Raw genomic sequence first — 13,670 nt, forward strand, 5'->3', positions numbered from 1 at the left:
TTTGGCACAATAGAAAAGCAAAGTTGATTGGTGAATCTGCCTTCAAGACCTCTATGGATATAGACAATGGCAACGAAAGACATGCTATGATCGAAAAGTCTGATCATAAGAGAAAGGCAATGACTGAAGTAGTTCCATGTCCTGTTCCAAGAGAGTCAATTTGCTTTTATTGCCAAGAGAAGGGGCATTGGAGACGAAGTTGCCATATTTACCTAAGAGATCTAAGAGATGGGAGAGTCAGAACGTATGGCTCTACTTTAGGTAAAATCCACTATCTAACTCCATTAAGTTCATATTCATTGATTCTTAATACAAGATGTGATAAGATTGCATTTGAATGTTTTGTAGGATCGGTGAAAAGAAAGGAAGCTTAGTGAGAGAGCAAGATGAATCTAATCACAAAGAGATGGATCTCGATCACATGGACTTGAAGATTAGATTTTGAGCTTAGATAGTTATGATAGAGTTGTTAGAAATTTTCCTTTTTGAAATACATAGTTTTCAATGGATTTTGCATTGTAAGGACAAATGTTTTCCGCTGCTTTTATAAATAAAATAAATTTTGTTTGACTTATTTATTTATTTATTTGTTTACTTCCTTGCAATGAAATTGTTATGAAAATTGATGTTTGAATATTTCTATAACAAATGGATATGGTTCTTATTTATGGTAAGGTCGAGAATTTACCAAATAGGGAAAATTTCTCATCACCCAAGTTTCAATTGGACAGAAATTTGGAATCACGCAAATTGGTTGCATGATGAATGAGAAATTTCATATTTGGAAATTAGACTGATTCGTTGACAAAGTGTCAAGTGAAGGACTAGGAGATCAAGTACACAAAGTTGTGTGTTGATCAAGATCACCAAAAAAGTAACAAATATATTCGTCATGATTTACTAAAGGTTTAGTAAATATGATTATACTTACAAGATTAAGTGTAATTCGGAATTGATTAAAAGGTTTAAATCAATAGCAAAAAGAATAAGAAGAATCAAGTAGGCAGAAAGATAAAAGTTTCTCCATTCTAAGAAGAAGGGAGAGTAGCTTTTATGCTTTATGATAGGTCTTAATGATAAGAACCATATCTCAATTGATCCTCTAAGTGAGTCTTAGTACAATTGTATGTTTGAGAAGAGGAGTCAAGTATTGAAGAAATGGTTAAATCAAGAAGTCTATCATACTTCGTTCCAATAACAAGTCTTAAAGTTAAGATTGTGACAATGAGTGAAAAGTATTAAAGGTTTATAACATTCATCAAATATGGAAAGTTGTGATGTCTTGAATAAGACAAAGACCAACTAGGACCATTTTATGAAATGTTATGATAAAAGCTACACTAACTCTTGAATATTTGTTTGTCAAGAAATGTTTATTGACAAAAGAATCTTATATGTCAAGGAGTCAGTGGGAGTCTTAATGGTCTTGAAAAGTTTCAAGAACAAATCAAATAAACCTTATCGATCATCACTAGCACACGAGTTGAGGTTTACAACCTATCGTGTTGACATTATTTTGTTTCTGTGCTGTTCCAATTGAGTTAATTATGCATGTGAGTCCTATGAGTTCTCATTTTGAACACATAAAAGGCAAGGCACCTTAATCAATGAAAGGTACATTGATAGGAAAGGGTGAGCTGTTTAACTACTTGGAAGACATGGTGGGCAGCTGTGCTACCATAAGGCAAGAAATCAAGATTAAGAAAGTTCGGTCCATATGAGTTTGAATTTGTCGTAAACTTTGGTTTTAACAAATTCACATGGATAGGAACACATACACCGTTTAAATCTAAGTGTCATAAGATTTCCTCCTTCATGAAAATGATTGTGAGTAAATGCTTTCACTAAGAAAGATTTTTAGAAGATAGTGATTGTAAAATTGCATTCTCGAATTCGATTATGGTTACGGTATCCCTTTCCATGATTTGAATTGTGAGGTTTGGCAATTAGTCTTAATTGTTTAGACACACATATGAACTATCTAATGCAAAGGTGTATAAGTTCAAGAAGCATTGATAAAAGATTATCAAAGCACTAAGTATTAAAAACATGGACTTAAGAAATTCAATAAGTATTGTTTTTCTGGAAGTCAAGATGTTTATGAATACATGTCGAAGCTAGTGGGAGCATAAGTGTTATGTTATAATAATCATCATGATAGTGGGAGCATAAATGTTATGATTGTATGATTATTAAGGCACGTATTGCAAGATGGCAATATTAATTATAGAAAACAAGAGTTATACCTTGCAAAGTCGTAAGGGTTGTAAAGTTGTTTTGCTATAATTAAAGGAGAGAATATTATGCTTCATTTCAAATCTAAAGGCTTAGGTTGAGAAATGTTAATAAATTTAGTCAAAGGTACATAGTGTGTTCTTAAAATTTCGATTATGATTACGGCATTCCTCTTCACAATTCGAATTTCGAGAACATAGCAAATAAAACATTATGCGTCGTGTCCCATACGCTTCGGGTATAGGATCGATTGCAAATGCTTTAATGTTTGACCATTCTAAAATTTTCCAAATGTCTAGCGCATTTAGAGGGAAAAGGGACTAGAATCGGTTTTGACTAAAATAATTAAACAACTATCAAAGGACAATCCAAAGTTCGACGAGGATTGGTTGCTTGTGAGTAGTTGGAAGCATGGTATTGAATGGACCATATTGACATTATTATGAATAGAAAAGATTCTATTAAGAATGAGTTGTCATATGGAAATTATGGAAATGTTTCATATTGGATGGACTATATCGACATTATTACGAATAGATAAAATTCTATTAAGAATGAGTTGTCATATCGAAAATATGGAAGCGTGTCCATATTGGGAATTGAATATTGAAAAATCTATGACTAGATTAGAAACTTTTATGAAAAAGGATGTTCAAAGGAATGTACTTTGAGTGAGAGACATCATATCTAAGGAATTGTCTTGTAACAATCTCCGTTAGAGGACTTTGTAATATCATTGGTGATAGTCTTTGTGACTTTGGTGCAGTGACATTACGAAAGGATCGTTGCATAGAATGTTAGAATCTAGCATATTCTATAAGTAGCAAGAATTTGATATTCTTACACTTATGAAAAAGGATTTGGAGTTGTGAAATGAGAATGCTTGGAAATGTGTTCAATTTGATCTATTTCACAAAAGTAAGAACCATAGGTAAACATTGTGTGCATGCTAAGAGCATGGGACAAGTGTAATAATTTAAGTAAGAAGTTGATTACCCGAAACGACAAATAATGAGTAATCAATATGGTGATAAATAAAAGGAGTTTTATTTATACTCAAAGGTTTGAGGCCATATGGGATTAGTATTATTCTTGTGTTTCACTTTGCATGTTTTGACTTCCAGAATAATTGAGTTTATTAAGAATAATCGAATTATTCGAACGGGCCACAGTCATTCATATGTTGGAAGTAGATTTGAATGAAGACTGTCGTGAATTGGTGTGTGGATTGTCTAAAAGAGTATTAGACATAAGCAAATGTTTGCTGCAATGTTCATGAGTGCTTATGAATATGATTTGAGCATTGGATCAAACCCACGCTCACTTGGATCACTCCATGAAATTGTATCACGAGTGATTGGTGAGATGATAACATCTTATATTCTTGAAACCGAGATGTGTGAGTTGTATCTTGCAAATTGGTTGCACATTGATAATATGTAAACGCACTAGTAACTTGGTGTTATAAAACATATTGTTGTGTGTAATTCGGTAAGTGAGTGCAAGCAAGCATTGTATCAAAGTTTATCTGTTCCTTTTATCCAAAGTAGGATAAAAGCGATATCTTTGGGCCCCTCGATGATTTAGTGATGACAAACGTAAATGCTCGGCCGGGCTAGGGCTAATTTGATTTGTTCAATTAGTCAGTCGTCATAAATCAGGAATCGAAATATAGTACAAAGAGAATGATTTGAAATCATATCTCATATGATATCTAGAATGGAGGAATATATGATCCCTTATCTAAAGAACACGCGTATCTGATAGGATCAGAGTTGACAGCGGCTTTGGAAAGCTACGATTGCATATCAGGATCTGAAGTCATACGCATAATACTTATTAGACTTATCCAAGTGGGAGACTGTTGGATTAGTGTCTAAGTCCATAACTATTTTGGTATGTACTTGACCCGATGGTGCATGGTCCTTTTGGGTTGCCTTCACCAAAGCAACTTGATAGAATGAAATATGGAGAGAAAGGATTAAATATGATTTATTAATATATTATGAGAATAATATATTAAAGGAGAAATCATATTGTTTAATTAATATTAGTCAATAATTAATTGGTAATTAGTTTTGTGGCTAAAAGAGATTAATTAAACTTAAGGGACTGGAATCGTAATTATAAGATAATTGCAATTTGGGCCATGGATTGTCTTATATTAAGGAGTGGACGAATTCTATGGGGAAACCCATAAGGAAATCGTCCAAGGCCTTAATTAAAGGAGTCCATGGGTTGCTTAGGGCTTAAGCATCCAAATTAGGGTTTCCTTATTAGATAACCCTAATAGCCTCCTATATATAGATCCCTTAAGGACCAAAAACGTGGCTAAGCTTTATTCTAGGGTTTCACAAGTTTTAGGGCAGCCTCCATCCTCTCTCCTCTTCATCCTCTTGCTATTGGTGTTTGTGAACCATTAGAGGAGTGACATTTGTGACTCTAAGCTTTCTAAAGTCAATACAAGGAGGAATTGGGATTGTTATTGCTACATAACAATCAAGGTAATATCTTAAACCTATTCTCATGTTAATATGATTACTTGAATGCTAGAATTAGGGTTTATAGTCTTGGATAATTTGCATGTACAATAGAGAAACCTAGATCCAAGCATTAGGGTTTGTATGAGCACATAGGATGTCTTATAGCCAAAACCCATCACTTTTTGGGTATGAGATTTTCGATATTGGCTAAGAGGTGTGAAAAGAAGTTCATTTTCAAGTTCAATGGCATGTGTACCTTTGTTGTCACGTAACAGATCTTCAAGAGATTGCTAGATGGAGTGAGCGGTGGAGTTCTTCTTGACTATGGATGTGAGTAGAGGTTGAGTAAGAGTTGCATAGATACATGATTTTACAATAGAGTCGAGTGTGTACCATTCTTCATCAACATCAAACTTGGAAATTGAGGTTCTTGTGAGAAAACCTAGCATACGGTATCCTCGAAAATGGGACTCAAACAATTCCCTCCAAGCATCATAATTAAGTTCATTGAAATCAATAATAATGGGGACATGGGTCTTGATATTGACCACACCATATGGTTTTTTATTTGAGGAAGAGCCTTCATCTCCTGGCATGATGGAGAGAAGTGACGTGGAATCAATAAAGATAGACTAGAAATATGAAGAAGAAGAATAATAAGAAGGATCAGAACAGGAGAAGATGTTGTCGTTGGGAGAATAATGTTGGAAGGAAGGAAGTATCATAGAAAAGAAATAGGGTTAGGATGGGATTTCTTTGATACCATTGTTAGATGCATTTTATATGCATCTTTTAGCACAAATTCCTTGATATTTTGTTTTAAAAAGCTAACTAACTCCCGATTATTCTTATGTATGATGTGTTTCGTGGTTATTTTGTAGAATGCCCGTAATGCTCACGTTTGTTAAGATTTTTCAGGGTAATTTGGAGCACATGGATAATTAAGCGAGTTCAGGATATGTTAATGGATTCTTTGGAGCTTAACCGGAGTCTAGACTGTAACAACCCAAATTTTCAAAAAGAAGTTTTCATTTTTAAATAATCAAAACATTTCCAATAAACCACATAATCTCAAGAACAATTGTTTTCAAATTCATAATATAAACATTTTTATTTCTAATATCAGAGTGTCCCATAAAATGCCTGAGAGAGTGCATGCTGCGCCATCAAGCCTTTCCCTTGCCCTTAGGCTCAGAAGTACCTGAAACAATCAACAAATTGTAAGCTAATTCTTAGTGAGTTCCCCAGAGCATACCCCACACAATCCACATAATCACATAATCCATATTAGCTATAAAAGCTACATAAACCATATAAGTCATGCATACAACATATCAGGATGCCCTGGAAACCCTCCAAGGTCTTACTCCGGGTGCCATGGGAACCCCCACATGGTCTTAGCCCACTACCATATAAATCAGACATACAAACATATAAGGATGCCCTGGAAATCCTACAGGGTCTTACTCCAGGAGCCATAGGAACCCCCACATGGTCTTAGCCCAAGGATGCCATGGAAACCCTCCAAGGTCTTACACCCAAGTGCCTCGGGAACCCCCCGAGGTCTTTACTAAGGATGCCATGGAGACCCTCCAAGGTCTTACACCCAAGTACCTCGGGAACCCCCCGAGGTCTTTCATGAAAGTACTACAATTACAATTAGCATACCGCATATCCCATAACAACTAGCATGTCACATAACAAATAATGGGCCAGCCTTGGTGCCTTCGACCTATTGGTATGGTGAGGAGACTTACCTCCCAAGAATTCTGAACTGATAAGATAGGATCAGATAAGTCCCAACGTGCAGCTCCAACTCAACTGCCTATAACCATCACGTGATTAACTTGTCAAAATCCCAAAATACCATAAATACCCTCAAAGTTAAACTTGGTCGACCCTTGTCAAAGTCCAAGTAATCAGTCAAGGTCAACAGTCCATGTTGATCCCTACTCGTCGAGTGCATCTAGCAACTTGTCGGGTTCCTTCAAAGTCCAAAAAATCGGGACAAACCCTAGCCAACTCGCAGAGTTGTCTCATCGACTCAGTAAGTTCACTTAATATCCAGTCGATGGGGAAACCCGATCTAACTCGTTGATTTTCCAGGGCAACTCGTCGAGTACCCCCCTGTTTGCTTATTCCGATGATACGTCGTTTGCAAGGACTCTAAGGATTAGATCTGAAACCTAAAGGTGTCTAGAAGGATAAAGTTTCCAACTTTATCCTCTTTAACCACTCTGAATACTCTAAAGCCCTTAACAAAGGTTGGAAAGCTCAAAATCTTAGCCATGTGGTTCAAGACCCTAGGGATTTGGAATCCCTCCTTTCCAGAAGAGGTTCTAATCCTCAAAACATTCCAAAGATGGAGGCTTTATGGATATGTATGTCTTGAAGTCAAAATGGCTAAAAGGGAAATTATACTCTAATATTCATGCATGGCATCCATGCTTGACCAAAAGCTAGATCTAGCCCACCATGGGACCATTTTACCCTGGAGATTCATAAAGTTGCAAACTTTATGAACCCCATGCATGCAATCAACAAGAATGATGGGAGATGAAGAGTAAACTCAAGATCTAGTCATATTCTAAGATAAAAATCGAATCTTGAATGCTTACAATAGCGCACAAGATGGTCAAGCTCAAGAGTGAAGGCTTTGTTTGCTAGATCTCCTCCTTCTTCTCACTATCTTCTTCTTCTTAAGCTCCAAAAGTCACTCTAGCTCATAATATGAGAGAAAATGGGGATTAGGGGTTTAGCATTGACGTTCTTAGGGTTTGGAGGTTGATGGAAGGTCAGCCTCAAGGTTTTAAGGAGATTATATAGGGTGCAAACCCTAAAATTTAGGGTTTTCCTTTACAGTGCCTACTCGTATACCCCGTTCCCGAGTTTAACTTAATGAGAGAAAGGAAAGGAAATGGGTGGAAATGAGAAGAAAATAAAAGAAATTGGTGTTCCCGAGTTTCATTAAAGGAGAGAAGTGGAAGGAAGTGGAGGGAAATGGGAGGATCACTTTCCCTCCTAACTTTCCTTCCGATTTGGGAGGAATTGGAAAGAAAGAACAAAATGATTCATTTTCCTTCCACTTCTCTCCAACTAGGGAAAACAAAAGAAAATCTTGTTTTTCTTTCCTTTCTCTTCTTTTCTCTCATGACTTTCTTTTCTCTTCTCTTCTTTTCTTTTGTTAAACTCGGGAACGAGGCGGTAGAGTTGGGCCTTCTAACTCTTCGAGTAGATCCTAAATCCCGTGTCCCACAATGATCTCTACTCGACGAGTTGGAGCTCCCCAACTCGTCGAGTTCCACTCTGAAACCCTAAAATTCTAAAAGAAATTGATACCTGAAACGAGCGTTACAAATCTCCCCTACTTGAACTAGACTTCGTCCTCGAAGTTTGCTGATGCGAACAAATCCAGGTAATGCTCTTGCATCTCCTCCTCCGGCTCCCATGTCCATTCAGAGCCTCTTCGGTGCTGCCATTGCACATTTACTAACTTCACCTCCTTGTTCCGAAGAACCTTGGTCTTTCTATCCAAAATCGCAACGGGCCTCTCAATGTAGTTCGGGCTCTCGTCCACCTGAATGTCGTACAGAGAAACAACCACAACCTCGTCTGTAACGCACTTCCGAAGTTGGGACACATGGAAGGTGTTGGGTATCTGGCTAAGCTCGTCAGGTAGATCTAAGCGATAGGCCACCTTTCCCACCCGGACAGTAATCCTGAACGGTCCAATATATTGGGTCCCTAGCTTTCCCCTCTTCCAGAACCTAATGACACCCTTCCATGGTGACACTTTCAGCAAGACGAAATCCCCCACCTGAAACTCAAGATCCGATCGACGCCGGTCAACATAGATTTTCTGATGGATCTGTGCGACTCGTAGCCTGTCACGCACCTGCTGGATCAACTCAGTCATCTTGAGCACCACCTTGGTGCTCCCCATGACCCGGTGCCCTACCTCACCCCAACAAACAGGGGTCTTACATCTCCGACCATACAACATCTCAATCGGTGGTCGGTCGATACTAGCATGATAACTATTATTGTATGAAAACTCTGCTAGTGGGAGGTATGTATCCCAGCTCCCTCCAAAGTCCAACACGCATACCCGAAGCATATCTTCGAGTGTTGAACAAATATGGTGAACGGTGGTGGTAATGGTGGTTTATTATGATCGTGATAGTTATAGGCATTTTCTGTTTAAATAATTATATAATAATAAAGTAAAGAAGGTGGATATGAAGTTTTCATATATTGAACTGAATGAATGTTACAGGTATAAATACACAGAAGAATGAAACAGACTCCTAACCTAACTGCAAACAATTAGGAACCAAAAAATACACGTGAGTCCTAAAGACTAGGACTCCAATCTATATCTTCACATACAATTAATTTTTATATTTTATCACTATTACCCCCTGCAAGCTCAAGAGGGGACAAACTTGAAGCTTGTGACGTAGAGTACTGATGCGATCCTTGGCTAAAGGTTTGGTAAACATATCGGCTAGTTGATCAAGAGATGAAACATGACCAATTTGTAGTGTACCAGCATCAACTTGTTCTCTTACAAAATGAAAATCTAATGCAATGTGCTTGGATCTGGTGCTAATGATTGGATTTTTGCGCATGAATGAGGCACCTACATTGTCACAAAGAATTACATGAGGTTTTGTCATAGGCACCTGGAGGTCACGTAGAAGATGTTGCACCCATAAGAGTTCATCTGCTGTGTAGGCTAATGCTCTGTATTCTGCCTCTGTACTAGATCTTGCAACTACCCATTGTTTTATGGATGTCCAACTAATCAAGTTTGGACCATGAAAAACAACAAACCCATATTATGAGTGGCTGTCAACCTTGTCTAAAATCCAACCAGATTCTGAATAGGTTGAAAGAGATGAGGCTGTGTGATTGTGAAAATGGAGACAATGGTACAAAATTCCATTTAGAAACCTTAAAATTCGCTTTACCGCCTGCCAATGGAGAGTTGTAGGTGCATGCATGAATTGACAAACTTTATTGACAACAAAAGAGATGTCCGGATGTGTAATAGTTGCATATTGTAAGGAACCAACTGTTTGTCTATAGAGCTTAGGATCTGAAAAGGGGTCATCATCAAGGTGTAAAGGTAGTGAAGGATCTGCTGGTGTCGTGCCTAGCTTTGCATCAAGCATTTTTGTGCATAGGAGGATATTACAAATATATTGTTGTTGTGACAATTGAAGTCCATGACTTGAGTTAGTATTTGGACACCAAGAAAATATGTAAGATTACCAAGATCCTTCAATGCAAATGTTTAATTGAGATGCTGGATGAGTTGTTGTATCATGTATGGATTATTGCATGTAATTATTAAGTCATCAACATAAACTAAGATATAGATGACAACAACATTAGAGGTATGAACAAACAAAGATGTATTAGAGTGAAATGCTCTAAAACCATGAGTAACTAGACGTTGCTTGAGTTGATTAAACCATGCTCTTGGTGCTTGTTTCAGCCATACAAGGCTTTATGAAGTTTGCATACCGCATTGGGAGGAGAAGGATGTTGAAACCCACGTGGTTGTTCCACGTATACTTCTTCCGTTAACACTCCATTCAAGAAGGCATTGTTTATGTCCAATTGGTGAATGACCTATTTTTTGGATAGAGCAATGGAGATCACCAATCAAATAGTGGTGGGTTTTATCACCGGACTAAAATTTTTAAAAAAAATCAACTCCTTCCTCTTGACTAAATCCCTTAGTAACGAGCCTCGCCTTGTACCGTTCAATAGTACCGTCCGAATGTCGCTTGATTCTGAAAATCCACTTACAACCAACAATATTAGCATTAGATGGACGTGGAACAAGTGTCCAAGTCTTATTACGCATTAAAGCTTCATATTCATTTTTCATTGCATTTAACCAAAAAGGATTTTGAAGGGATTGGGGAATATTGTTTGGCTTAACAGTGGGTGGAGAAACAGTATCGGTGCGGAAGATTTTTGGTTTGAGGGAGTTAGTATGAGCTCGTGTAGTCATTTGGTGGCTTGAGTTGGCAGCGGGTCAGAAATATGTTGGAGGTGGGCTTTTCGCCTGAGAACTAATTATGGGGTGCAGATGAGATGGACAAGGTGGCGTGGGAGGATCAGTAGGAGAAGTGGCATGTGGTGAAGGGATGGATGAAGTGACCGGTGTGTCCGAGGAATTAAAGGTGGTGGAAGAGGGAGTAGTGGTTGGTGTGGAGTCTGTCTTAGGAGATGGAACAATAGGAAGTGGAATGGAGATAGCATTGTCAAGGAGAGTGTCACTAGAGGGAGTAGTGGTTGGTGTGGATATGGAACAACAGGTGGTGCATCGACTGCTTGTAGGGCAGGGGCAGTAAGAGTAATAGTTTCAGGAGGTGGAGCCGGATTGAGAATAAAGGAATCAAGATCAAAACATTCAAGGACAGAAACAATTGTGGTACGCCACAAGGAATAATTTTGACAATCTAGCTTGATGCTAATGGGTGGAATTTGAAAGTTCAGGTTGGTGGAGGCAATTTGGACGGCAACGAGGAATTGCTGATTGGTGGCGGTTGCCATGGTGGATTATGCCCGATAAAAAAAACGAAAAGGATTATGAGTATCCTAATGCTCTGATACCATAACAGAGTAAAGAAGATGGATCTCAAGTTTTCATATAATGTTACAGTTATAAATACATAGTTATAAATACACTCCTAACCTACCTGCATACAATTAGGAACCAAAAAATAAACATGAGTCCTAAAGACTAGGACTTCAATCTATATATTCACATACAATTTAATTTTTATATTTTATCACTATTATATAACATTTTTTAAATCATTTTATTTAAAGAAAATTATAAAATAAAATAAAAACGATATAAAAGGTTTTAAATAATACTATTACCATACATTTTTCTATTGTCACATAACTAAACTAACAAGTATATTTTAGAATCAACAAACTTGGTCGAACCTAGAGATAATAAATTAATAATCGAAAAACACTAAAATATGGAACATTGAATGCAACCACTAACTTCCTCCTTGTAAAATCGTGCATAAGTTTTGACTCGTACATTGGAACTTTAGATTGATTTTTTTTAATGATTTTCGATTTAAAAATTGAAGTGAGGTAGGATTATTGTTTATATTGATTTGGTCAAATTTACTATATATGACATGCGTGACATAACTAATTGACTTTTTTATAATTATTCTATAGTTCAAAATACAAATATCACAATTATAATAATTAGATCACACTTTCCTTTGTATAGACCATAGAATATTTTGTATAGACTATAGAATATATTCTATAGATCATATTAAATTTTTGTAAACATATTTAATATTCCATTGTTTCTCATAATTGGGAACTACAATCCACCTCATTAAATATCCTAAATCCACACAAAATCACATGAATTTGGGATTTCTCCATTAAATCCTCCACAATATCACGAGTCCTTTAGCTGCCTTTTTCTCTTTATCCTCATGCCACTAGAGAGAGAAAGAGAAATCCACAAACTTACTAGAGAGTAGAGAGAGGGGGGAAAACACAAACCCTAAAAATGGAAGATTTTAGATCCAAATCCTACAATGGAAACAAGATGCAAATAGAGGCTTACAACACCCACAATCCACCTAACATTCAAGATTTCAGATGCCATAGTGCATCTTATGCATCGTCTTCACAAACCCAGATCGAAAACACATATAACAATAATCAAACGGGTATGGAGTTCAAGAAAGGAAACAGTGGTGGGTCGATTTCAAGAATCTGGAGCTTGACTGATCCAGAATTGCAACGAAAGAAAAGGGTTGCTAGTTACAAAGCTTATACTGTCGAAGGAAAAGTCAAAGGGTCGATCAAGAAAAGCTTTAGGTGGATTAAAGATAAATACTCAAAGATGGTTTATGGTCTCAGGACATGATCTGACCCGACCTGAATCAATCAGGTTTCTGTTTCAATTTCATGGTGTATTTATCGAAACCCAATTCTTGATTTGATTTAATATTTATAAACCTTTATGGTTATGGTTATTCCCTTTTATATATGGATTGTACAACAATCAAGAAAAGTTGTAAATTTGCGATTTTTCAATTTGAGGTTGATGTTGAGAGGTTTGCTGCTGTAATAAGATTGAAAGCAATCGATTATGAGTGCGTGAATGTGGTTGCTGCTAATGTTGTGTAATCGAATCTGGTGAACCTAATTTGCCAAAGGTCGCTACAATGTTTATGAAAAAGAAGAAATTTTTTTGATTGTTTGGTTGGTTGATCTTGGTGGTCTAAATATGATCTTTGGATTTGATTGATGTTTATGTGATCAAGAGGGATGGCTTTGATTTGTGATCGCGATTATTGCGATGTTATGGTGTTCTTGATGTGATCAAGAAGACAATTTTGATTAAAAGTAAGTATCAATAGTTTGTATATTTATAGATTTTTTTTTTTTCTGAATTTCTATGGTTATTCCCTTCAAATGTGATTATCTTGATCCTAAAAAATCTTAGAAACGAATACCATAAGCTTGGTAGGCTTAGGGTTTAGTCACAACCAACCCACTAGAAATGTGAAATGTCATATCTTACCGCAGGTTCACTACCAAACCTAGGGGTGTTCGTTTGGATGGATCGGTTTGATCCGATCCAATCAAGTAAATCCAAATTGATTTCGGTTTTCAAAACATGGATCCGAATTGTCCAAACTAATTTCAAATCCAATCTGATCCGATCCAATTACAATTCGGTTGGATCGGTTTTTATAATTCGGTTTTCAAAAACCGAAACATTTTAAAACGACATATAATTATAATATTATCTAACTTTAAACAAGAAGCAAAAACAAATCATTTAGTTGTGATTTCAAATTTATAAACTAATAAAAATATATATTATAGATAAATGTTTTGTAGGTACAAAACTTTCGAGAGAAATTGAATATTAAT

General features: G+C 36.6%; 1 protein-coding gene across 1 annotated transcript; it reads left to right on the top strand.

Moving 5' to 3' along the window:
• The first annotated feature begins 12,291 nt into the window (after positions 1-12,291).
• Positions 12,292-12,917, top strand: LOC111892593 (uncharacterized). Its single transcript, XM_023888646.1, has 2 exons — positions 12,292-12,633; positions 12,831-12,917. The coding sequence occupies exons 1-2, from the start codon at positions 12,292-12,294 to the stop codon at positions 12,915-12,917; spliced, it is 429 nt and encodes a 142-aa protein (XP_023744414.1).
• Positions 12,918-13,670: the final 753 nt, after the last annotated feature.

This window comes from Lactuca sativa, chromosome 5 (genome assembly GCF_002870075.4).
Source record: "Lactuca sativa cultivar Salinas chromosome 5, Lsat_Salinas_v11, whole genome shotgun sequence".
In the NCBI taxonomy this organism is placed as follows: domain Eukaryota; kingdom Viridiplantae; phylum Streptophyta; class Magnoliopsida; order Asterales; family Asteraceae; genus Lactuca; species Lactuca sativa.

Coding starts and splice junctions, on each gene's coding strand:
- LOC111892593 (XM_023888646.1), top strand. CDS start 12,292: ATGGAAGATTTTAGATCCAAATCCTACAATGGAAACAAGATGCAAATA. Junction 12,634..12,830: donor AAGATAAATACTCAAAGATG/GTTTATGGTCTC, acceptor TTTCAATTTGAG/GTTGATGTTGAGAGGTTTGC.